This window comes from Andrena cerasifolii, chromosome 6, assembly GCF_050908995.1.
Source record: "Andrena cerasifolii isolate SP2316 chromosome 6, iyAndCera1_principal, whole genome shotgun sequence".
Classification (NCBI taxonomy): Eukaryota; Metazoa; Arthropoda; class Insecta; order Hymenoptera; family Andrenidae; genus Andrena; species Andrena cerasifolii.
In genome coordinates this window covers 17,234,991-17,260,794 of record NC_135123.1, presented here as the reverse complement: position 1 = coordinate 17,260,794, position 25,804 = coordinate 17,234,991, and the positions used below count along the sequence as shown (strand labels likewise).

General features: G+C 43.5%; 1 protein-coding gene across 12 annotated transcripts; it reads left to right on the top strand.

Annotated features, from left to right (window-relative positions):
- The first annotated feature begins 507 nt into the window (after positions 1-507).
- Positions 508-25,532, top strand: Syx1a (syntaxin 1A). 12 transcript variants are annotated; one of them, XR_013085459.1, is made up of 11 exons: positions 509-751; positions 9,288-9,374; positions 11,541-11,640; positions 15,117-15,191; positions 15,470-15,652; positions 15,932-16,005; positions 17,345-17,482; positions 17,669-17,779; positions 22,714-22,807; positions 22,937-23,706; positions 23,758-25,532. XR_013085459.1 is itself a non-coding variant. In XM_076813959.1 (10 exons), the coding sequence occupies exons 1-9, from the start codon at positions 719-721 to the stop codon at positions 22,792-22,794; spliced, it is 882 nt and encodes a 293-aa protein (XP_076670074.1). In that variant the 5' UTR covers positions 509-718; the 3' UTR covers positions 22,795-22,807; positions 22,942-25,532. The 12 variants fall into 12 exon arrangements, 6 of the variants coding, with proteins under 6 accessions (XP_076670071.1, XP_076670074.1, XP_076670073.1 ...); XR_013085460.1 differs by having other exon boundaries at positions 22,937-25,104; positions 25,138-25,532; XR_013085464.1 differs by adding an exon at positions 21,472-22,609 and having other exon boundaries at positions 510-751; positions 22,942-25,532.
- Positions 25,533-25,804: the final 272 nt, after the last annotated feature.

The window sequence follows — 25,804 nt, the reverse complement described above, 5'->3', positions numbered from 1 at the left end:
TGTCGATACGTAGAAATGGTGAAATCCATGATAATTTGTAACTTTTTTAACTTTTGTACTTGTGTACATACATATATCTTTTAATGTCTTTTCTCTTTATTTTCCTTTTCTTTCCTTTCCTTTAGTACGGCAAAACAATCGTTTCAACTTAACAAAGTGAAGTGAGATTAATTAAAACGTGATGATTTAATCTTCTTTGAGACGGTTTCGTAACTTGCACATACTCTCTCATTCGTGTTGATTTTTTAAGATCAAACAGTTCACAGACTCGCAAGTAGCCGACGTTAGAATTGAAAGAATTTTAAAGGATTGTTTTATTGTGGGTCTGTTGCTATTTGTAGCTTTCTTTGTGATCGTTAAGAAATTGTTACGTGGGAAGAGAAGTGCGAAGTGGTGTGCTGAGTGGTGCGAAATGCATAGATGGTATGGTACTTATAGGTAGATACTGGATAGGATGGGGCTACGAGAAAATGTAAGGTCGGGCCTGGGGAGAGTTGACGTCACCGGCGCATGCGTACTACAACGGACGGCACTGCAGAAGCAGGCGAGTTCGTGAGTGTATCGATTTTACGATCGTGTCTCTCGCCGCTAGTGCGTCCGTTTCCTTTAGTTTTTAGTGGCCGTGCCCGTCGTACATGGATAAAATTGTGAATGGGATTAGCCGCTAGTCCTTTCAGTCCGTACATTCGCTGACTCGCAATTCTTCGTCACCCTCGCCATGACCAAGGATAGATTAGCAGCCCTCGTCGCGGTGAGTCTCAACTAGCTACGTATATTTGACGAGAAACCAAGTCGATTCACTCGACAGTCAGCTTAGTTTCTGCTCGTTAATTCTCCCTCGCCCTCCTTTTTTTCTCTCTCTCTTTCTCGCTGCCTCTTCGCATTTCCCCTCTTTTCTTTTTTCTCCAACTGTCTCTCTTCCTCTTTCTCTTTCCCATTTTCTTTTTCATCTCTTAAAACGCGCACTTTCTCTCTCTCTCTCTGAATTTGTCTCGTCTCACTACTCGTCGTAACATTTTTCTGTGTCTCTGTCTCTTTCGTTCCCAGTTTCGTGCTTCGTATTATTCTTTTAACGTATAAAGTACTGGCGTTTATTACAGCAGCGTAGACGTGTAAACTCGTTGCCATTATTTTCGGTGAAATCGGATAAATTTTTCTGTTCGAAGTGCCATGCATGTCACCGATCGAATCCAAGCCCGGATCCCGGATGTATCTGTTTTCCGAGGAAAACAGAGAAAAGGCGTTTCCGAGGTGTCAGCCGTTGTCTGTCAAACGTCGAGTAGTTGAAGAGAGGCAGACAGATAGATACGTTAGATAGAGAGAAATTCGAGAGAAAAATGAAAGATATGTACATATAGTGAGAGAGACAGGGTACGGGAGAGAGAGAGCGAGAGAGAGAGAGAGAGTGAGCGAGGGGGTGGGGTGGGAGGGTGGCGTCGTTGGAATGAGTGGAAGGGGTTAAGGGGAAAAGGAAAGAGTGCGAATTCAGTGCCTCCTGTGGCTGACAGGTGTTTGCCAATATATGTTTTTCGTCATCGTTTATTTCGTAACGATGACAGAGTTCCCGTTGCCGGCACAACTGCGTCCTCGTAAACGAATTCTCAGGGAAGATTTACTTTAGCTACAGTAACATTGTTTGAGCATCGCGAACTGATGTTACGAGCTTTGACAGATAGTTAGGCGACCGATCATACGTATGAATAGCGAGCGAGTGTCACTGTCGATGACTCAGCCATCGAATGACATTTATGAAAATTCTGCTTCTAAGCGTATCTGGCCGCGCTCATAGATCTGGAACTTGATGCGTGCCGTTTTTTTTTTAATTTTCTGTCATTGATGCATTCGGTGAATTAATTGGGCAGCACTAAATATTTTCCATGGAAACGATTAGTCCTTGGGATAATATTGCTCGCTTTAACTGATCGCGACTGATTTTCATTCTGTCCTCGTTTATCTCAAGGATTTTAATCTCTATGCATTTACTAAAATTTCATTCCTTCGTCACACATCGCGGAAGTTAAGACTCAACTAAGATTCGTTTCGTAGCGCAAACATGCTCGCTCGGATCTATTTGAAAATTACTAAATTGCCGCCTATTTGTATTTGGATTATTCCGCGATTGTTTGTCTGCTGTGCAAACGTCCTCAATGTTGCAGAAATGTTCCTTTCCTACTGGTCTCGTCAAGGCTCTGTCGCAAGTCGCAAGTCGCGTGATAGAAACGCTACAGAGTTCCCGATTCGTAGGTATGAGTAATAATTATTCGTAGAGACGCATCTTGTAACGTTAAGGGGGTAGACACGGGTAATGCAGCGCGCTGTATACCGACGCAATCTGGCCCGAAACATAGGTTTAGGAGAATATGTTTTTTGTCCTTATATGAGCAGATTTTGGGCTGAGCGAGGTCTCATTCGAAAGAGGAAGGTTCAATGCAGCCCGCCCTGGTCATGGTTCAACGAAATTGTGTTGATATCTAATAATATGAGTGTCCAAAGTAGAGAAAAAATCGACAAAATACACTCGCAGATTCCAAGTATTTGTAGGTCACTAAACGTTACTAAAAGAGTTTTGTGACTCAAACGATGACCAGAGCGGGCTGCATTGAACCTTCCTCTTTCGAATGAACCTTTATTCAGCCCAAAATCTGCTCGTATAACGATGAAAAACGTATTCTCGTGACTGCATTCCCAAATACGAGTTCCGCCATTTTGACGATAATACAGAGCAAGTCACGTGACAAATTTAGTTCAGGTAGTGGATACGAGATGGCGCCTACTCGGGAGGACTAACAACGTGGAATCATAGCAAAACTGAAGCGTTAGGTAGCTTGATACATAAGTATGTATGCCAGTGCCACGGTAAAAGCGTGATGCAGTCAATGCATGTATTTTCGTGCATTGACTAGGAACTACATACTGGGAACTCTATACGATTTACTAAATTAACATTTTGGCCGTGACACACACATATCGCTTGAAATCGCCGAATTTATATTATAATTATATGGCCACATTATTTAAAATAAAAAAACGAGAGATTGAAGCTTTTTTACTATTACTGGAAGTAGTGATTTACTGATATCATATTTTGAGAATGTGGTGAAGTTACAACAATTATTTGAAATTATTGCTCTTATTATTACTCTTTTTTATTCTCCGACTATTCTATAAAACATATAATAAGGAAAAGTCTCCAAATCAGTCAACACTTGACTCTCTGACCTTTTTTGTAATCCTTTACGGTCCTACGCTGAGATGGGCATTATTTAAATAAAAGTATATACTTCCGAATGGCCCCAGTGGCCGATCGACGCGAGGTTTGAGGGAGGGTTGAATCTAAAATTCTAGCTTCGGGTATTTATTAGTTTCTGAAATATTAAAAAAAAAAACTTTTAGTAATTCTGTTGACTTAATCCGACACAACGCATTCATATTAGTATTGGTTGGAGTTAGGCGAGAACTTTTGCGGTCCGAGCCGCGCGAGATCGCCGTTGCTCGATTATACAGAAACAGAATTTCTTTATTTTTCATCGTATCAATATGAAAGTGACACCAATGGATTCCTGGCATTCTCACGGTTAAATTGACAGAAAATAAATTAAATATGACTATTTTTAACGAAACAGGCTTTCAATTCTGCAATTTTTTCAGGTAATTTCCTTAATTATGGTCCGAATTATATAATTTTGGGGGCCAATTTGATCGAGAAAACACGAGGAATCGATGGACGTCACTTTCGCAAAGATCTGATTAGAAGTGCAGAACTGCAGATTCGTCACTGCTAACTGCGCAAAATTGTATGGCCCAGCTGGTTTCGAGGGCCCAAGCCCACGAAACTCAGCGGGTCTCATGATTGCGAGCGCGAAGGACAAGAGGGGACTTTCTATGACAGAGGAAAGTCAGCCTTCTACAGAACTTAAATCGAGAAAGACTTTGCTTACAAACTTGATTTCACGTCGAATGAAATTTTAATTGTAAAATTGACGATCAACTATTGTTGAATTTCGTCAGTTCTTATATATGCACCACTTGGTTCGGAATTCTTGATCGCAGAGTTTCATGCATTTACCTATTGATATGTTGCGTCAAGTCATCGGGCAATTGCATCGCTTCTTCTCGTACATATGCATATCTGTTCGCGAGTAGGTGTCACGAATGACGCGACTCTTGTTTCCCAAATAAATTCATCCTTATCAGAGCCCTGGCTCGAACCACTTGGCAGGAGACTGGTCGATGTGAACCGAGTGCGAGTGAAATAGCGAAGCAGCGGGAGACCCTCGGTCGACGGCGGCTTGAGTCATCCAGTACTGAATATGAAAATGTTCATATTTCTCATTACACCTTGATGAGAGTGTTTCAATGTTACCACCCATGGATTGGTGAATGCATGTCGACGAAAATGAGTCCAGACACGAAGCAATTCGGTCTCTTTTTACAAGCTTCTATTTAGCTTCACTTGTGAGTTCGTTAGTTCGTTAGTTAGTTTGTGAGGATGAAATCTTGTTAGCTAATTTTGACCCATTTCCATATGGCCGATCGACTTGAAATTTTCAACACGTATACGTAGCTCCGACGTGACAATACAATCCCCATAAAAAAACTTAAAAAACAAAGTAAAAAAATTACGCCAAGTACATGAAATCAAATAAATCACAAAAAATAGAAGATAATAATAATTACAAAATAAAAAAAAGATGTGAAATCAAAATGAGCTGCAATTACATAAAGGTGCTTTCAGTCAAATATTTGGCGTGGCCAGGCAAGGTCCAGGTGTCGATGAATAAGAATTATTTAAAAACAGAATATAATGAAAATGTACTCATATTCTCAGAGTTTTAAATTAACAAATTATCTGAAAGCCCGCGAGCAGAACTTGCAGCTCATTTTGATTTAACATCTTTTTTTTTATTATTGTACTTATTGTTATCTTCTATTTTTTGTGATTTATTTGATAATATTCTTTTCCGTCCTCGACGTTTTCATGTACTTGGCGTAATTTTGTTGTATATTTTTTTTAGTTTTTTATGGGGATACTACTTATACACATATGCGTTTACAATGGATATAATTTGTTGATCGTAGCATAATGTACACGCGATGTTGCTCCAGCGTTGATGTCTGTGGAAGGCAGCGACTCCTCGTATCAAAGTTACGCTTCTCCAGGCTCGTGAATGGTGCTTTACCGCGGGGTATTTCCCCCACTCATCAAGAGTCAGCCGGCACTGCCAATTTTTTTTTTTTACGTGGGGAAAATGCATTACGCACACCCGGCGAGATGCGTGCCGGGTAGTATGGGACTCCTTGCATGTCCCACTTAGGAATAATGTCGGACCCGCAAGTTTACCCACTTAAAACCACCACGAGCCTCCTGAATCATCTAAAAGAGCACATACTTCGTAATTAATTGGTGTTATAATCAGCCATAGATTAGTACAATAATTAGTAATGAAACTAAACAGTTTACCTGACGGATGTTTACGGCCTCCGACGACCTCCACGTCGGTCATAGATCCCCCTCCTACATGCCTGTTCGTAGAGGCAACTTCGGGGGATGTGGAAGTGCGTCGCGGCGTCCGCCGTCGACATGTGCCCTCGTTCAATGGCCACGAGGGCATCATGTAGCTGTTCGTTGGTCCAGGAGGCGGCTCGTCCGCCTCTCCTCGTGCCAAACATCGTCTGGCCTGCGCTGTTGCGCGCTGGCAACGTAATGGGCCAGGCGATCGGCGGCTCGTGTAATCGGAAGATTATATAGTACACATGCGTTGATAAGCGTTAACTCATTTGCACTTCTTAACGTCACACGGTTAAGGTAAAAGCTGCAAATTTACACGCAATTAACAAATATGTACTATTAATTAGTAAAAAGAGTTCAGGTTGCCTTCCTGCTCTAACGCCACGTGCGAAGCTGGTGTTAAAACATAAGTAAAAAATGTTCGACGAGTTTTACGACTGTGTAAACACGTAAAACGAAAAAAATTGCAGCGAAAGCCTGTGTTCCTATCAGAGCAGCATAAAAGTGTTCGTTTGGTATTTGTGGAAAAACATATTTGTGGAAAAACTACATAGCTGAAGAAAAAGTGGCGCAAAATAAAATTTACCGATGAAAAGAAATTTCATTTGGATGGACCTCATGTTTTTGCTTACTACTATCATGATTTGAGAAAAGAACCTCAATTATTAAGCCGTCGTCAAATGGGTGGTGGTGGAGTTATGATTTAGGCCGGTATAGGTTACCATGTCAAAACAGATATCAATTTTATTAGTGGCAACATGAATAGCGAAAAATATTTGAATCTGATTAAGGAGCAAATCAACAAACGTGCTACAAGAATTGCAGGAAATAAATTCATCTTTCGGCATGACAATGCCTCCGTTCGCACAGCCAATATAGTCAACGCATTTTTCGCAAGTGAAACAATTAAAATTCTAGACTGACCAGCAAGATCGCCCGATCCCAAGATTATTGAAAATATTTGGGCGGATCTTGCGAGAGCTGTATATGCCAACATTTTAATTTAACCAATTGGACCATCTGAACAAACACGGTGCAAAACGATGTATACTTATTTATGTTACAAATGTAAACTTAATTTACGTGCATATTAAATAACAATTGACACATTATTGGGTGCCCTATCTTTTTGTCCCTGACTGTAAGCAATTGCAATCTAAAGATCACTATCGCACCAACACAATTTTATATATAATGTTTATTCAACAACTGTTTTCTGCATAGGACGTTTAATTATCTTATAATAAGCATATAACTCTCAGCATGGGCGTAGCTAGGATTTCATTCGGGGGGGGGGGGGGGGGGCAATAAATAGTGAAACAATTTTTGTTATTACAATTTATATACGTAGGTAGGAATCAATATAACCGGGGTCGTGTAATGCGAAATTATTTCACAATTTAATTTATTTTTACTTTGTAATATATTAATTTAATTTTGGAGGAACGATTAATTTATTTTTTCCTGTGTCAGGGGAGGAAAGCGCCCACCCCTGCCCCCCTTCAGGTTCTGCTTCAGTGTTTTGCTAATAAAAAAATGCTTAAGTAAACCTAACAAACTTCATTTTCTGGGGACATCCCCTCATCTATTTTCTCTTTTCACTTATAATTCCTTACTGTGCACATAGCATATTGTAGCATAAGCAAATTTCTAGGAATTCGGTAGCAAGGAAAGAAAGAAAATATTCGAAAAGAGTAGATGCTATCCTTAAGGTTTAACATGTACATATGTATAAGCCAAGATTCGCGCTAACAACCGGGGTAACGACGGCTCTTGAAGCTTTCGATGAAGCCGGAACGTAGGACGTTCGAGAACGAATGCAATTCCTGGTTTAAGGGTTTGGCTGGTTGGTACGCGCGACGGACGATCGGTCGACGATGTTAAATAGGTAGGGAATTTCGCTTGTTCGGCATTTCGATAGGTGGTTAAGTAGGTAGGTTAAGGAGGTAGGAACAAAAGGCTGGCAGGGAGAGAGGTCGATGAATAATGGCTAGGTAGAGGAATATTCGTGTGGCCGATTAAAATTGCGAGTTCGGAAAGACTTGCTTCGAGAGGGTGTCTATTCGTGGTAAGAACGTTGCGGGCGTTGGTCGCACTTGGTCCGCGATTCTACTATCGGTGGGTGTAGCGAAATATAATGGCCCTAAATGGGAGACGAAGTTGGATACGCGCTACGCAGCTTCGTTCGGTAAAATGGAAGTAATCGATTATGCGTTGTTCTCTAACGAACCTAATCTCTATTTCGTTCACCGTTTATGCGACGCGATGCGTATGTGCAGATACATACATATGTATATGGGACATTTCGTTGATCGTACTCGCGAGTGTCGAGTATCGATCGAGTGTACCTCGTACTACACTGCTCGGGTCGTTATCCCTCCTCGTTAATTGCGTCTTGAATGTTTCTTTACGACCAATGAGTCTCCTTGGTTTTCGATTTTCACAAGCTTCTTCGACAAATGAAGAAGAACATTAGGAACATAAAAACCACTGTTTCGTATAACGGAATATGTATCAATGTTCGCGAGTAGCGAATTCTTTATAGAAAGTAAAGGTAGCGAGGATAGGCGCGTTTCTTGTTTATGTGTTCATGTAAGTTTGCAGATATCGGGCGTAGAGATGAGACATCAGTTACACGTGCAATATGTTACAATAGGAGCGCTCGATCGATATCTCAACTTAGATATATATAGCCACTGCAAAACTTTGTCACCCATATTCGCACAAGTAGCACAATTTCGTTATGACAGAGCGAAGTATAGCAGGTATATTGCGGCGCGCACCAAGTTGGTAATGTCGATTTGCCGACAATATCGATTATCGTTTTGTATTTCGTATAGGTACGTTAGGTAAACACGACGTAGGGGAGACCGGGGCTGGTAGGCCAGTTTTTCAGTTTTTGATTTTCAATAAATTATGTGGACGAAATATCATTAAACCGGTTAGTATACGCGGTAGGGCATACATTTGGCTATTTGATTAAATTATTAAAGCTGACTCAATGTGACAACAATTATGGTATTTCAATGTTTTTATAACACCTTCCATGCTGTTCAACCAGCCCCATGATCGGGGTTGGTTGACTTGCAGTATGGGGTACAATCAAGAAAATGTTATTAGTAATAAAAGTAACGCAATGTCACAAGAGTTGTTTCGTTATAAAATATTAATTTGTTTCTTTCATACTTTAATAATAAACTGAACACTTTTTCAACTTAAACATGAATTATAATATATTTATAACATAGTGAGATTTAAACAAAAAATAAAAATCGCTTTCTGAATAACAAAATAATAATTTAAACCTTATTAACGTTATTAGTCAACCTGCCCCGACCGATCATTTTGACTTCAATTATTTATGTTTAAACAAAAATACTATGTCCATAGATTGTCTAATAATCCAATTTTAAAATAGCCCCTTTACATTTATTCTATTGCAACTATATAGAGCGTGAAAAAATAAAATCTTTAAGAAAAAATATTTACTTACGTCAATATTTCAATAAACGCTGATAACTGTTAAAAAACGTGCGATCGCGGGGTCGGGCATTTAAATGCCTGGCACAGTAGATGCGACTTCTTTCTAAGTTTCCACAGTGAATCTGTCCGCGGTGGAGCATATGTCGATGTAAAGTTATTAACAATTAGTCAACCTACCGCTTGAGAGAGCCAGCTCCGGTCTCCCTTACTGCTAATGTGATAATTAAATAAATTTAAGCATTTGTCTGTGAGCAAAGATGGATTGATTAATAATGATGGATTTATTGGTTTTCAGGCCCAGTCGGACGACGATGACGTGGCGGACGATGTGTCCGTCAACGTTGGCGGGCAAGATGACTTCATGACAGAGTTCTTCGCGGAAGTAAGTACACGTGGATATTTTAGTTTGGCTGATCTTTAGTACGTAGTTGAAAGAAGTTGGAGCAAGACTCGGTTTTCCAGCTTTTCCGTTGGCAAATGAAGAACGGGCCACGGATGTTTGACTTTCTCTGTTACAATTTCGATTCTCATGAGCGACACGACGCGACGCGCGTTGCGCGCGAAATCCTTGTACCTACCATTAGATAGATACTCCTCGCTTATACTATCAAGTTCTCCTTTTCCTTTGTCATCGCCGCTTCATCTTCTTCTTCTTCTTTCAATGATTTGGCCGAGTACCGATTAGCGACTACGTATTTGATTTTTTTCTAAACTACACCGATGATGGTCTGGGTTAGGTTTCTGCTCGGTAATATCGCTGGAGATGTTTCTCCTTTTGCCGCCGCTCGACAAAATCAGAAGATTGCATACCGATAGTTGCCGCTTCTTCTCGAAACGGAGGTTCCTTTTCTACATCAACGGAAAACGTCGTATCTCGTTTATTAGCGTGATTCTACAGGGGATTTGTGTTTTAAAATTTCAATTATCGCAGCAAGTATTTCCTGTGGCTTCTCGCCTCGCCGGTAATCGGTGTGATTATTTGTTCAAGTTTTGGTTTTAAGGCGATAACGAAAGAGAACAGTTGTCCAGAGGTAGGTACTAATTCGCGGGGAAGTAAAATTGTTGGAATTGTTTCGCTTCGAGGCGCATCTATGCGTTGTTTTTAAGCTAACAATAAGCGGCATTCGTTTTCATGCTAGTCTTGGGAACACGATGAAACGGAATATTTCGCTGCACTTTATCGTGCATTTATAATATAGGTCGGTGATTAAGTTATTCGTTCTCGTGCAACAAAGTAGTTTGCCCAGCCGTTAGTAATCAGGTAACGGAAGATACCGGCAATTCGAAATTCGTGACGCAATGCAACGCTACGCACCCACGCAATTGCGGCAATTCGAAGCAGAAAGTTGCTGCTGAAATACCATCGGTCGCAATTTCCGTGGGCTCGAATTAAGTGGGATCGCTGGTTTGCGCGTTGGACTTCCCCGAGCCCCATGGTTACGCGCGTAACAGGGGAGAGAGCTTTTCCAAAGGTGAAAGGTTGCGTTCGTAGATTCCGTTTTGATCGAATGCCTCAACTACGACACTCGTTATCTTTATCGGGTTGTCAGCATAAGTGCGCTGCATAAATACATTGAAGTAGACAATTAGGCAAAACGGCAGAAGTGCAATTAGGTTGGCTGGAAAAGGAAACTCGGCCGCGCTCGTCGCGATCGCTGGCAGCAAGAAAGACAGATGGACTGGTTGCAGCCACTGCGGTTTGCACCGGTACGAAGCTACGATGCACGATGGTAACGGGCGTTGCGCGTAGGTTTGTTCCCCAAGAAGTTAGTTAAAGTATGGATTCACAATCAGACGTAGAAGCACTTGCTACGCTGATCATTTAGATGAATGATGTCAGCAACCACTTGCAACGATAGCCAGACACAACCGTAACATGTATACCAGCTTAATTTTATTGCACTAGAGCAGGGTTTCCCAAACTATGTTCCGCTGAACCTGAGTAGGTGTTCCGCGAGAATTTCGAAAGGTTTTATACACTGCAACATATTTAAAGATCTTCTATTAAGTAGGAATTACTCAACTTAAAAAATAAGCCAAGTGTTCCGTTAAAATATTTTAAAGTATTCCGTTAAAGGATTTGCGAAGTGTTCCATTGCGGAAAAAGTTTGGGAAACCCTGCACTAGAGCAGTGGCCGTGCCTGCGGGCTTCCCATTTAGAAGTATTGAAAAATCGGATTTATATTACTCGAACTGTTCTCTTTCGATAGGGCTGTCCGCAGTTCTTCACGGTGGATGGACGATAGGTAGACAGGGATACGTAAAGAGACTATAATTCGGCTTAAAATCTTGTGCGTGCACACCGAACGAAGCTCTCGTATTTCAGAATTCTTGCCAACATTTTTTGATCCTGCTAAATCGGTTGCGATGTAACATGTAACGAATATATATCTACTACATTTTATTTATGTATCTCATGCGCGCTCTCTCTCTCTCTCTCTCTCTCTCTCTCTCTCGCTCTCTTTCTCGCTCCTGTTTCTAGATCTGTTTGTCAACATGGAGCGGCGGCATTACTATTATGATTTAACGTCTTCTCATTTTTGTATAGGTGGAGGAGATCCGCGAAATGATAGACAGGATCCAGACGAACGTAGAAGATGTGAAGAAAAAGCACAGTGCCATCTTATCGGCGCCACAGACCGACGAAAGTGAGTTTGGATCGTCTTTACGACGATATCACAAATCGTTTATCCGTTTGTCTGGCCAAGTTTAGAGTTGCCTTTGGAAAGAGCGTCCGTTTCGAACGATATTTCATGGTCGCCGTTTGTAACGCGACGCGTTCCTTCCGGTTAATGTACATAGATCGTAGAACACGAGACAATTGATTCGGGACGCGCTGGATATTGTCGAAACGTTATCTTGGCTTTCGTTGCAATGCATGCATTTTCGTTGGCTAGATCTGATTCAGACACACGTTTCCTTTACTCGACATTGACGATCAGACTCGCACGAATGCTTGATTCGTGGATCAATCGAGACGCAATAGAAAATCGTCGGCTCAGCCATGTTACTTTCGTAAGAATACATGAGAGAAGGATAAGAAAGGAACAACGACCTCGGTTGAGAGGGTAACGCGTTTCAAGGTTGCGTTCCTCGAGTTTTGGCGTTACGTTGGAGCACCGAGAAACTGGAGAAGAGAGTGAGATTGAGAATGGGAATGGGAGTAAGAAAAAAGAAAAGGACGTAACGGCGGGAAGGGGTAAGGGTTGGAAGGTTGGTAATTGGCCTTTCCCTGGTTACCACTGTAGCTGCCAGCCAGTGATGAATTATCGTTCTCCTACAAGCACTCGCAGGGTTGGTTTACAAGCGGGCACCACAGTTGCGAGCGCGTGAATTTCCAAACTCTAGCTCGAAATCCTCGTTTTGCCTTTACTCGAAATTTCCGTCACGCGCAACTCGCTAAACAGGCAAATGTTTACGTCCGGTAACTTTCAGTTTTGTATCGTGCCGTTTCTCGATGGTTCTCTCATAGCGTGCTATCCGATGATTCGAGAGAAAAGTGGTGGAGGTATTCTTTCCGTCCGTATCGGTGAAAGGTCGCGAGACTTACCTGGTGTTAGCTACTAGCCAACTGTTGCTAATTCAACAGCACGTTCTTCTCGTCCTACGGTCTCCCGCGATTAGGATCCCTGCCCTCGCAGCCGAGTTCGTAGCTACGCGAGCGGGGTCAAAACTCCGGGGAAATAATGAGAGAGGTTAGCGGTGGACGAATCGCTCTGGGCCAAGAGAAGCGTCGCGTCGCGTCGGTTGGTTCGTAGGCGGTGTAGCAAAAGGATCGATCGAGCCCCTTTTCTACTCGCGAGTCGAATAGAGAGAAAACGATCGAAGCGAAACTCGGCAGCTGCGGCTGGTCGCGTCACCGATTTACACACTAGCGAAATTCTGACGACTCGAATGGAAAAGACCGATGCGAACTCGAGGGATTGTGCAGCGTTGCCTCAGCCGTTATTGAATTCGCGGAGAAAGAAATACCTTTGGACAACAGAGTGGGATAGATATCGACATATTTTCCCATCCCTCCCCTATGTCCGTCGCGTTCCTCGAGATACAGGAGTACTCCGAGATCCGCGCTCTAATTGTAAATCACTTGGACATGCGTACTCTGGTGATTTGTATCATTGGCTCGCTAGCTCGGGTAGAAATTTGTTTCGAACAGCGACAGAGTTCTGGCGATACAATCGAATTCGAGCGCTCCGTGTTTTCCGAGTGTGTCGAGTTCTCGAGAGGCCTTAGAAGTAGGTCTGGCACGTACACACCCCGTATTAACCCAATTCCATCGAGCACCCTCGACGCAGGAGAATGCGCCCCTCCGTCTCTCGCCACCCTGTTCGCTTTCGCCTACGTTACACCCACGCGATATCGCTTTCTTTTCGCCATGGAAATTTCAAGATGATGTCAATTAAACGCGAAACAGGTTCCTTCGCTGTTCCCTTCTTTAAGCCGCTAACGTGTATCGGATAGGCCGAAAGCGAATGGAGCGGTAATAAAGCAAAAGAGGAACGCCACGGAAGTGCGGTGATGGTTCGCGAAGGTAAAGGGGGTACAGTCTGTCTAACAAGAGCGTGACCGCCATCAATTTTATCTGTATGTAATTACCTGGAGAATCCATGAACGCGCAGGTACCTTGACTCTTCTCCTATGCCGCGTTGTAGAAAATGTCTGGGGATATATGAAGCTTCGAGGAAAACGTGGATGCTGAAGGAGGGAGCCTGGTGTAACTAAATGAAAATCGAGGCATTTTTCGGGAATTTTTTTTAAAGAAAGTATTTGATAGATCTTTCTGAAACTTTCAGGATATTGTATTAGCAGGTTAAGGTATATAGCAAAAAAATTTTATTAAAAAAGAGCGGCAAATAACAAAGTTATGCCCAGTCCGTTGGCGACGCAATTATTGCACTGCGGGCAACGTAGCGTTTTTTGGTTTCATCTGAAACCAAAAATCGAACAATTTTCTTTTAGTTAATGAGTGTACGCACAGAATGAAGAAATTTGAAACTTAAAAGATGCAAAATGAACAAATGGCGGCCTCTTGAATAAAAAGTTCACTGTTTCCAACGAAATTTTCCCTTAAATGTCTAAAAAAAAGTTATTTATTTAAACAATATCATTATACTAATAACTTAGTACTATGAAGAAAATGTTCACAAATATCCGCGCACAAGGCCAAGTCGATTGGTTGAATATTTTTTTAGTTACATTGCCCGCAAAGTGTAAAACTGTCGTTTCGAGAAAAACGCATTTAAAGTTTTGTGGTAGCCTGGCGCTCCGTAGCAAAATCGGCTATATCCGCTTTAATTTTTCGAATTTCGTTTTGCGGCTTTGGGAACATATTGTCGTGATGTTCAAGCATTGATTTATGCAAAAAAAAAATCGATTTCTTCGATCCGCTACACCAGGCTCCCCCCTTAATATGGAGGGCTTTACCTCAAGAGCATGCCTAAAAGATTTTAAGGCGATTATTGATAGCAATATAAAAGCGCCGTGGTACTAAGTGGGTAGAATATGTATAATCATTTATTATAATAAACAGTTTTGAAATTATGCCGGTCACGCTCTTGTTGGACAGACCGTAGGTATATACAATACCGATATTGGTTCACTGGACTCCTGCCTCCCCCTGCGCTCCGATTATTCCGATCGATCTGCCAGATTCTGCGATAATTTCTGGGTCGATGTGCCAATCTTCTGTGTGATCGGTTCACGACGACCTACTACGTAGGTACCTACTTAAGTAGTTACATACCTTCTCCTTTTGAGCAAACATTCGAAAAGCTAAGAGTAAGTTGCACATTTTCCAGTATTGCCAAAGTTAACGACATAATCTTTCGCTATTGCTTCTCCGCGGAACGGATAGTAATCTCGTTATCGGTTGGTCGCCCTACGGTTGGCTTCCAACTGTTTGTCGACCTTCTGCTTCTTCTGCGAGCTTGAATCGTTGCTGCTACCGCGATCATCCACCGCGTTTATGAGAATCTGCTCGGTGACGTGACGTCCCATAACCGATAGGCAGGTAAAACATAAATGCAGTCGGTACTGTCGGTAGACCACTGCGAACATCAAACGCCTGTTGGACAGGGTTTGAAACTCACAATCAGCGAAAGAATCGCTTCGTTTTCTGTTGCAGAGGTCAAAATGGAATTGGAAGACTTGATGTCCGACATCAAGAAAACGGCCAACAAAGTCAGGGCTAAGTTAAAAGGTGCGTAATAACTGTTTGCTACGTAAAGTCCAGGGGAACGCCTACATAGACTCAGACATTGTTCCTCGCTAGAGTCGCAAACACTATCGGAAAAGGGGGAACGGAAAACTATCGAGGTGGGAAGGGTATAGGGAACGTAGGGTTGATGTTCGAAGCATGGGTTAAAAGGGGATTCTGAATTGTATCTACATTGGATCACATCCTATCACATCCCATCACATTGCATCGCATTGCCGATTACAAGTTTCTGACGTTCCGAATGTTATCGGTATATTCAGTGATAGAGCAAAATATCGAGCAAGAGGAGCATACGAACAAATCGTCGGCGGATCTGAGGATACGCAAGACACAACATTCGACGCTGTCCAGGAAGTTCGTCGAGGTGATGACGGAGTACAATCGAACGCAGACCGATTACAGAGAGCGGTGTAAAGGAAGGATACAACGACAGCTGGAAATCAGTAAGCTACAGCAGAGAAGTTTTAGCTTACCTCTAAATATCGTGTTTCGAGAAGAGCCTGTTCGAACTGTTCTCGGCTCATACCTGCGCGCGAGTTTGGAGCCTCAATTGGTCATTTGACTGTAGAATCTATACCGTTACGAATTTTACTGTGAAACATTTACAGCGTATTCTCGGGACGGTATACTACAAAAATATATATAAATAAAATGGATTTTCTGAAAAATCATAACCAGAGGATCCCCTTAACGGACTAACCGATCGATTGATTCGCTTGCAGCGGGTAAGACGACCACTAACGAGGAACTAGAGGCAATGTTGGAACAGGGAAATCCGGCCGTGTTCACGCAAGGGGTAAGCACCGTCTTGTTTCCTTTCAAAATTTTTTTTTGCGTGATTTTTTCACGTCTTCCCTTAAAATTGTTCCATTGGGTAAAAAAAGAATTCCTGTAAAAGATGAAGTTGATCGGATAAGAGGAAGACGCGGCTCTGTAGCAATATAGAATCACAATATAAGATCAGATGAAAAATAAATTCATGATCTTCAAAACTCAAAAATTAACCTTCGGAAAAAACTTTTCTCGTTGGCATTATATTTAGCTCGACAAACAGTTCAGCTTTCATCTAAGAAATTTGTTCATATATTCGCGAATGACGAAGATAGTTTCATCCACTAGCTAGATATAATAAATATACTATAATTTTTAGTGTAATACATAATGCAAGAAAGTAGGTTTAGAACTGAAAAGAAATATTTAGAGGAGTAAAAAATGAAAGTATTTCTTTTTCGTTGAAATATTTTATACGTCTTTTAATAGTGACTGTTTCCCTATATTCGGAAACAATTTGTAATATATGAATTCATATTGTTTTTCCTCCTCATTTTTTGTCAATAACTGATTGTATTTCTCCATAAGTTTAACACCACGCTCAACAGTGTCATTGACCACTTTCTATCCTTGAATGACGTTCAATCCGTATTTAAAATCGTTCTCATCTTTCCCTAAATCAGGATCTTTTTTTTAAAAATTCAATGGGAATTGAGAGTCTTTCGAAATTTTGTTTCAACCTTGAGAAATAAAATGTTCAATTTCTCTTTCAATTGGAGCACTTAATTGTACATTTTTTGCAAGATTGACTTCAATATTAATCGCTTCCACCATTCGTAATTGTCTGCTCTTTCCCACAGCTTTATCGAAACACGCTAACGCTGCCGTTTATGTCGATAAATACCATAAATGGTTGCAAATTTTTTTTACAGCTATGAGGCTTATTGTATTATCGATATTGCGGTACGCGTAGAGTTTTGTCTTGGCGTGGAAATTCCGATGCCATTGTAGCTCGAATCCACGGTTTTATATAAACCTGGGAGAAAGACACGTATCGCGAATTCCAGTTTCTTCTTTTCAAGCAATATAAAGCTTTTGACATCCATCTGTTACGGGCTAGTTAGAGTGAATTGCCTTTTTTGTACAAATTACACTTGAGTTTTAATGCACGTATGTTCAAAACTTAATATTAAATAAGTAAGAAATTATAATATTCCCTAAAATATAAAATACTTCATTTAAATTTTCAGAAACACAAATTTTGTACAAATTATTTTTTTCACGAAATGGAACAACTTTAGGGGCGGCGTGCTAAAATTTTTATAGTCGAAAAATAACCAACTGACACCATGCGTTTCTCCCAGATCATCATGGAAACTCAACAAGCTAAACAGACCCTGGCCGACATCGAGGCGCGTCATGCCGATATTATCAAACTAGAAAACTCGATTAGGGAGCTTCACGATATGTTCATGGACATGGCCATGTTGGTAGAGAGTCAGGTAAGATCTTTTTCTCTCCTTTGAATCGCGCGCCAAGCATTTTCTTTCTTCCCCTTCAAAAACGGAAATGACAATAGACCATTATAGTTTCACCCTATTTGCGTGTACCTAACTACCTACTCATGAGTAGGTGCATCCCCGAGTAACAACTCTTATACGATTAATACTAACGACGCTGTTTCACAGGGCGAGATGATAGATCGCATAGAGTACCACGTGGAGCACGCGGTGGACTACGTGCAGACGGCTACGCAGGACACCAAGAAAGCACTCAAGTATCAAAGCAAAGCCCGACGGGTGAGTTCCTCCGTCATCTATCGCCAAATAATCCATCTCTCCTTCGCTTCTAATTGGTCATTTTTTGTTTTTTTCCCTCGGCCCGCACCTTCCTTCTTCTTCGTCACCTCCGTCGACTAACTCTTTCCTACCATTGCCCTGTATTGGGGCGCGTCGCCACTCTCCTCCACATGTACATTTGTACGATAAAAATTCAAACCCTTTTATGTGTTTTGGTTTACCCCGCGCTCCTCCATCTATGTGTAATACTCTCTTTCCCGTGGCGCGAAATCAAATAACGACGACGCTTTCTTTCGTTCTCTACCAATAAATTTCTCACTTTTACGATCCCGTCACAGCACGCATATGAATATACGTGCATCGCATTGTATGTATAATATATGCGTGTATCTGTGTATGATGTATGTATTACATTTTATTATTGCCGCGTGTAGATATACATGATAATATGATAATGTATGAAAAAGCGCGCGAACCCACTTACACGTAACATATTCTCTCTCTCTTTCTCTCTCTCTCTCTCTCTCCACCCTTTCTCTCTCTCTCTCTATCTGTTATTTGTTCATTTACTACATGTTCGTATATATCTGCGTTTATATACATGCATCATCGTATATGTGTCTCTCTACTTGTGTCGCTCTGTCCTGTTGAACATGAGTGTGCTAATTGTGCCTCTGTCCATGAACTGTTTTGTCTATTCGTACTACTGAAAACTTAACCGACTAATCCGCGTCCATGGTTCGTGTGTGGTGCCCGCGTGTACATGCTACGTGCGTTCTAAATCGGCTGGGGGACTTTGTCCATGGTCGGTACCGTCGACAACGGGACAGAATCTCGATCATGAGATCACGAGATCACGACTGGTTCTGCATTGGGGTGGTGCGACTACATACCTATGTATTATGTATATGGTGTGGCTTGTTACGTGGTGTGTCTTTACGTGTACATCATGTATAGCGTATACCATACATGCACGTATGTATATGTATATATCTATACACGCGTGTACACGTAATTAAATTTGGGTGCATCCTTGTTGGAGGTGATCCACTCGATTACCGATGCGTTTTCTCCACGTCCCCTTTGACCCTTAACACCTCGATTCCGACTCCGCTGCACTCTTCCACCCTGTTCTCCGACTACCCCCGATTATCCCCAATTACTCTGGCCTGGCCTCCTTGGTGCGGTATGATAAGGCGCGGCACGGCAATTTGAGTTGGTGGACCCCGTGATCGAAACCAGAGGCGAATTGATCAAGACCGAGGAGTATCGAAGGGAAGTTCGTAAGGTAAACGATTCTCATCGGATCCCCCCACACGTTTGATCGCCGCCGGATCGCTACGAGGTTCTATCATTTCTATCGTTTCTTTCCACGTTGCCGTCCACATTCACTTTCGATTCAAGTTCGAGGCTTTTTCTGTTCTTTCCCGCCTGCAGATATTCCGGATAACAAATCCATCCTGAATGGTTGTTTCGCAAAACGAGGCAGACGCAAAGACAACGGCAAAGGCAAAGGCAATGTCTCCATCCCTGTGGTCAATGGATGCATTTCAGAGGGTACCTCGTTCCTAGTTGATCTCTTCCCGTTATCCAGCGGCGATCATTGATGGGCATGACTTGATAGGTGGAACAAGGGAAAAGAGCCAAGGGGAAATAACTCGACGATACGCAGCAGTTTGCTCCGTGGTGGATCGTATTCTCCATCATTGATATGCTTCCTTTGCTCCTCACTTTCTCATTCACTACTAAACCGTCGCCGAATGTTTTCCTTATTGTAATCGACTGTCTAATTTTGCACGCAGTCCTCTCGATGTGTTTCCACTTTCCGTTACGATATCGATGGACCCGGAGGCTCCGAATTGTCGCGTCTCGTCGCGTCACGTCACATCTAACCATTCACTTATACGTATATGTACCTACGTGTACGTCGAAATTGAAATGAAAGCAACGCAGAAATTGTCCTCGTTGAAGCTGGAATCGATCGTCGCATCGGTTCTTGACATAGGTACATATGCTGTACGTACGCGTCGCGTTCTCCCTGGAACGTTCTTCTCCTTTCGCCTTGCTTTTGTCCAAACTTCCGTTCTACGTTTCTCAATGTAACCGAACGCGAAGCTGAGTATAACGTAGCGTAGATGAACGTGTCGATAGCATGTGCGATGTTCCTCAACTTCACCGTATGCTTTCTCGTTCTCGCTTGCGTGTACCGTCACGAACTTGGTTTTTCAGTTGGAATCCATTGTACTAGTACGCGGGATAGAAACGTTATTCGTTCCGCTTCTCTTGCATCTCTCTTCTCTTCCTCTCCTCTACTCTACTCTCTCCCACTCCCTCGTTCACATATGTATATCTCTCTGTTTGTCTGCCTATCCGTATTTCTGTCTGCTGTTTCTTGTTCTTCTCGATTGTGTAAAAATCAATGCGTCTTCCGGCATTCCACGACTCGTGGAGTCGATGCATCTGATTTCCCTTTCCCTCTGGTGGTTTGCACTCTACGTTGTGCTCGATTCGAACGACTCGTTGTTTCTCGTCGTTGATTTGGTCGGCCTCTCATACGAATCGTATCTGTTTTCTTTCTGTTTCCAGAAAATGATCCTCATCATAATCTGCGTCTTAATATCGGCCGTGATATTAATCTCCATATTAATAGGATGCCTTCCGGGGAGCTAAAGCACCGCGTAGTGAGTAGCGCGTAGTGGGAAGAGGGGGGAATGATCGTGCGGGGTAGATCGTTAGAAGAACGCCGCGCCGCCCGCGTCACTTGTTCCGATCAGCGACGGGATGAAAGGACCGAAATTCGGAAAAGATAGAAGATCGCAGCGACAGAGCGGGAAAAGGAACCGAAGGAGAATGGGACAGCTAGGCTAGTAGGTAGCGGCGATCGAAAAACGACGCGTAAACGTATTCGGAGCGGTACGACAAGTATACATAGAACCGCGACGCGATGTCGATCGTGATCCTTCGAAATCTGCACGTTGCGTTTTTGGCTACCAACGAGACGGCTTCGCTATCCCCCTCCGGATAGAGATCCAGAAGAGTCCTTCCTCGATCATAATCTCTGACTAACAAGCAACTTGTTCGTTGACGCAGTAACTGTTATTAACCGTAGCTACTCGTTCCACTAACAGGTGTTTAACTACTTACAATTAGTACATCGAACGTGTCGTTTGATGGCTGTACGTAGCCTGCGTGCCGGCTCGTCGCCGGTGTCTTTCTCTGGTGTCTCTGCTACTTTCGGTTCGCATAATTTTTGTCGCTTGTAATAGCATCGGCAGAGTAGACGAGAGATATATTGGAGACGAGTCGGTTGTTCGCGGGAACCTTGCTGATAACGATCCTCGACTGTTGTGATTTGGCTGCTTCTTCTTCTGCTTCTACTTCTTCATTTTCTTCATCTTCTTCTTCATCATTATCAACGTCATGCTCTTCTGCGTCGTCGTCATCGTCGTCGTCGTCGTCATCATCTTCGTCAAATTTTCACCCCCTGTTTCTCTTCTACCTACCGATACTGGTTTCGCAGAGGTTCGAGAGATGGCATCCGCATCTACGAGAACATGCTCTGCCCTACCTGAAAGTTCGGACGAGTTTTCCTCTGTGGCTTTTCTACTTTAACACATTTGCCCGCCGAAGCGCGGGCGCGCGCTACATACTTGCATTGGTGGAATGACGGCAATATTGTATTTTGTTTACAGAAATTGATGTTCATCGTAATTTGCCTGACGATAGCGTTCATCATTCTGATAATCATTCTGGTATACGCGTTGTAAGAAGGTCGAGTCACGATACACGAGGATTTCAGGAAAGAAAAGGGTCGAAGGCAGTCGCGCAAAGTGGATTACGAGAAAGACAGTTTCCGTTCCGAGCAAATTCCGTGTGCGCGAGCAGTTGACGCAACTGATCGCCAGATTTTCCGTGTCTTTTCGCGTGCGATTCTGATCCGACCTCCCGATCGGTAGGAAAGCAATGCGTGTCCCCGTCACGCATGACGCGATAAATCCTCGCAAGTGTTGGCGGCTGGTGGAAGAGGAAGAGGAAGAGGAAGAGGAAGAGGGAGGAGTGCCGTATGTATTTCGGCCGGTAAGGAATATTCGTTCAGGTCGGTTTTTGTCGGTTAACCGAAACGTCGCTGTCATCGATCGTTGACCGGTTCCTACTCAGACAATTTTTCGCCAACTGTTTTCTTTTCGTATTCGAATTCGTATCGAAGCTTCGTGACACTGTACTACCTCGTGATTCTCGGTACGTACGCGGTTCAGTATCTGTATATATGTGTATGAGTATGTGCGTGCGTGCATGCGTGCGTGCGCATGTCCGTGGTGTGTGCGTATACGCATACTATGCAAGCGTGTGTGACACGTTCTTTGTCGACGTCGGTGAGAAAACTTTAGATGCGTGGAAAGAACTCGCTCTTCGACTAAAAACTCCCTCGGATTCGTTTCGTTAGATATACGTACACACATTCTGTAAATAGTTGCATTTGTATAGAACAGGTAATAATATTCACGATCAACGGTAAAATCGTTGTTCCTTGTTCTGGAATGCGGCGAAGACGGTTTAACGATTCGCGCGAGAGATGGTTGTCTAAATTTCCGAAAGTGCCGCGCGGATGGTGTCCCGTAAGTCTGGTTCTCTTTGAAACGAAGAGATTGTTCGCGGCGCGACGCGATTCGATCGATTTTTTTCGCTCGATGCGGATCGAGTATGCAGCGATTCGGAGACGGACAGAGTTTGGCAGGCGCACACGCAGAGAGGCACACGTAAGCTGCGATTTGCGAGGGATCGAAAGAAGGTACATACGCGTAACGAGGAGAGGATCACACGACGCATTTGGTGCGTAGCACCGGAAGGGGAGGATGCAATTATAGATACGGTAGGAACTAGGTTGCGGGCTACATACCTTTGTAATCGATAATTGTGTGTTTTACCGAGCGCAGAAGAAAATCATGATCATGATCTGCATCGCTATACTTCTCGTCGTCTTGGCCACTACCGTCGGTGGATACTTTGGACTGTGAACGCCACAATCAGGTATTCTATTCTATACAATCCCGTAGCGCTTATCAGTCGAAAGGTTATTATTCGTCGAAACAAGAAGGGGGAGAATGTGGGCGTGGGTGTGGATCGGCGCGCAAATCATACACCCTGTTGCTTTTCCAGAACAGTCCAAAGACGTCGCCGTCCTGTACGCGAATGCGTACATCCGGCAACATCTGTACCCTGGCAAATCGGCCCGAAACGCACGACGTCTCGCCGTTTCAAAGTCAAACGATCGCCCTCGGCGTGCTCGGTATCGTCTGCATCGTCCGCATCGCCCGCATCGTCTGTATCGTCTGTATCGGATAGGTCGTCACAGCAGGCTGCGATCAGTCCGGCCTCGATCTCGGTCGCGGTCGCGGTTTCGTTCTCAAAGTCGTCGACGGATCAGCAATCGGTGCTCACCGCTCCTAATCTCATCGATCGTCGCTGAATTCGCCTTCGTGTTGCGCACACGCGCGATCCATCTGTCATCGAGTAGCAGGAGATAAACGAGAAGAAGAAGGGCACCTCGGAGGAGGAAGAACCGACGTCGTCGTTGTTTACACGATCGTAGTCCATCGCTATAGCTGCGCCAGCCTCGACACCACGATGCCAGTCGTCGCCTCGGCTTCGTTTCGTCTGATTTCCATGAAACTCGCCATTCGATGCCATGCGTTGCCATACGAACAGCACTTCGTTCCACGCAAGCACACCTAATCTCGTTCTTTCTTTCTTTTTTTCTTTCTTTCTTTCTTTCCTTCCTTCCTTCCTTCCTTGTTCGCAACGCTTTCCCCGACAACCTAACAATCCCCTTTTCAAACTCCCCAAGCCGACTCCTCTATCTCCTATTCCGTACCGCGCAGTCCTTCCATTCGCATGCTCAGCGTACTTCACTAAAAGTGACGAGAGATGTGTATGTCGACATATCTTACATATGTCGGAAGTAAGCTAAAGGGTGGAAGATCGGGACGCGCGATCGATCGGAAAGAAGGTTATTCTCTCTGGAGTGATCGCAGCATCCTCGATCGATCTGCATAGTTGATCGCGGATGTTGTACGAAACGAAGCCGAGCAATGTCTCCTCGAGCTGTCCGGCCTTACGCGGAGGAAGAGAACAGTATTTGGAGCAACAGCCCGCGTTCATCGCGAATAACTCGCTGGCGATCGATTATCGTGAACGTACGTATCGACGTATCTGGTTCCGAGCCAAGCCTAAAATCTAAAACCTTAAACCTTACACCTTAAAGCTAAAACCTAAAACCCAATGGAGTTTTTTTGTAACGCGAGACGCCGAGAAGCAACCTAGCGACTCTCGCCTGTCGCGTGACAGGTACGCTACTCGACTTCGGCGCGCTACGGCACTCGAGCTGATTGTCAGCCGCACTACTGGCACTGGTAGCCGCGTCAAACTTTACCGACTATCTCTACCCAAGTGCATTTCTTTGACTGTGATTTTTAACCGAGCTTGGAAATTAGTTCTTTACAGACCTCCGATTTCGAACGTGTTCGAAAGTAGTAGGTAGCTTCGATCCACGCGACTCGTCCACCACGTACACCGTCACTCGCTACATATCATACGGTAATTGGTCCCACGTGTCACGATACACGGCGTTAGAGTGAGTGGTTCAACGAGGTGTCGAACAAAAGCTAAAATTCTCTACGAGGCGGCAGACTCCTCTTGGACAACAAGGGATGGCGCGCAACGGTTTCGCGAGAGCGCAAAGGACGAATTTCCAAGTGCATCGCAACGTTAGGGTAGCTTTCGTTGTATGGGATATTTACGCGCGAGTAGTCTTGTTTCTCGCTTTTCACTCTGTGTTACTGGTTCACCGACGCGACGCACGCTTCCATTGACGCGTAATTGTCGCATCGAGAGGTGGATGGAGCGTCTTGAACTTTGCGTTGCACGAAACGCCATTAGGTATTGGGTTCGATCGACCGACCGACCGACCGAACCGAGCTATGTAACCGTTGCTCCCAGATTGGTTGGTGATCGCACAGTGCAGGTCTGGGTAGAGGCTTGTTACTTGGACGACAGTGCTACGCGGAATATCGAAAAGATTTCTTATAATTCAACTGCCATCTGTAGTAAACCTAGACCTAAATCTGAAGCTTTGGTTTTATGATCCGCTTTGCTGCCACGAGACCTTAGAACGTTTCGTTCGTTAATTTTGTCTGCGTAAGTTGCAAAAGACGCTCTTATTGCAAGCTCGCGAACAAGCTATGAGCATTTGGTGGTTTTCGGTTCGGTTCGTGGCTGTTGCACCCACTTGTTACGTACATCGAAATGACTGATTAGCGAGCGGTTCGGTGACAACGTTAGCGACAACGAAGAAGACGAAGACGACGACGACGACGACGACGACGATGACGACACCCGCGTCTTATGAATCTGGACAGGCAATATGTATTCGTTTTCGTTGCTTTCAAAGAGTTTTTCGCGGGAAACGCGTATAGTGTTCGATGTGCTGGATCTCGACGCGTACGATTACATGTCGGTAGAAGGCAGGCAGGCAGACAGGAAGGAAACGGGAAACATGCGAGAAAGAAGGAAGAGAGTATCTATAAAGCCGCAGCAATAATATAATATAGGTGTTATGGGGGAATAATCAACGGTAATACAATCGTGGACGATAATATCTGGGTCACACCGATATATCGTATGTATGTACACGGAACGTAAGTACGTTATACGTATACGCACGGCAGCTGCCCTACGTATACGTGCTACACAAAAAGGAACACGCAGGCGCACCGCGCGCGCGCATACGCATTTACAGGCATACACGTACACAGACACGTTACATGTGTATATATACATAGTTAGTCGGCACAGTCGAAAAGAGTAATATATTAACGATAATAATTTATTATTCGCGACGCCTGTTGCTCGTGAATTATCAATTAAATAATCGCTTTTCGAGCAAGGAATGGGCGACGTTCGTGTTAATATTTTGTTGATTATATTATATGAACGTTGGGGTGCATATATTTAAAAGATTATGGGTTA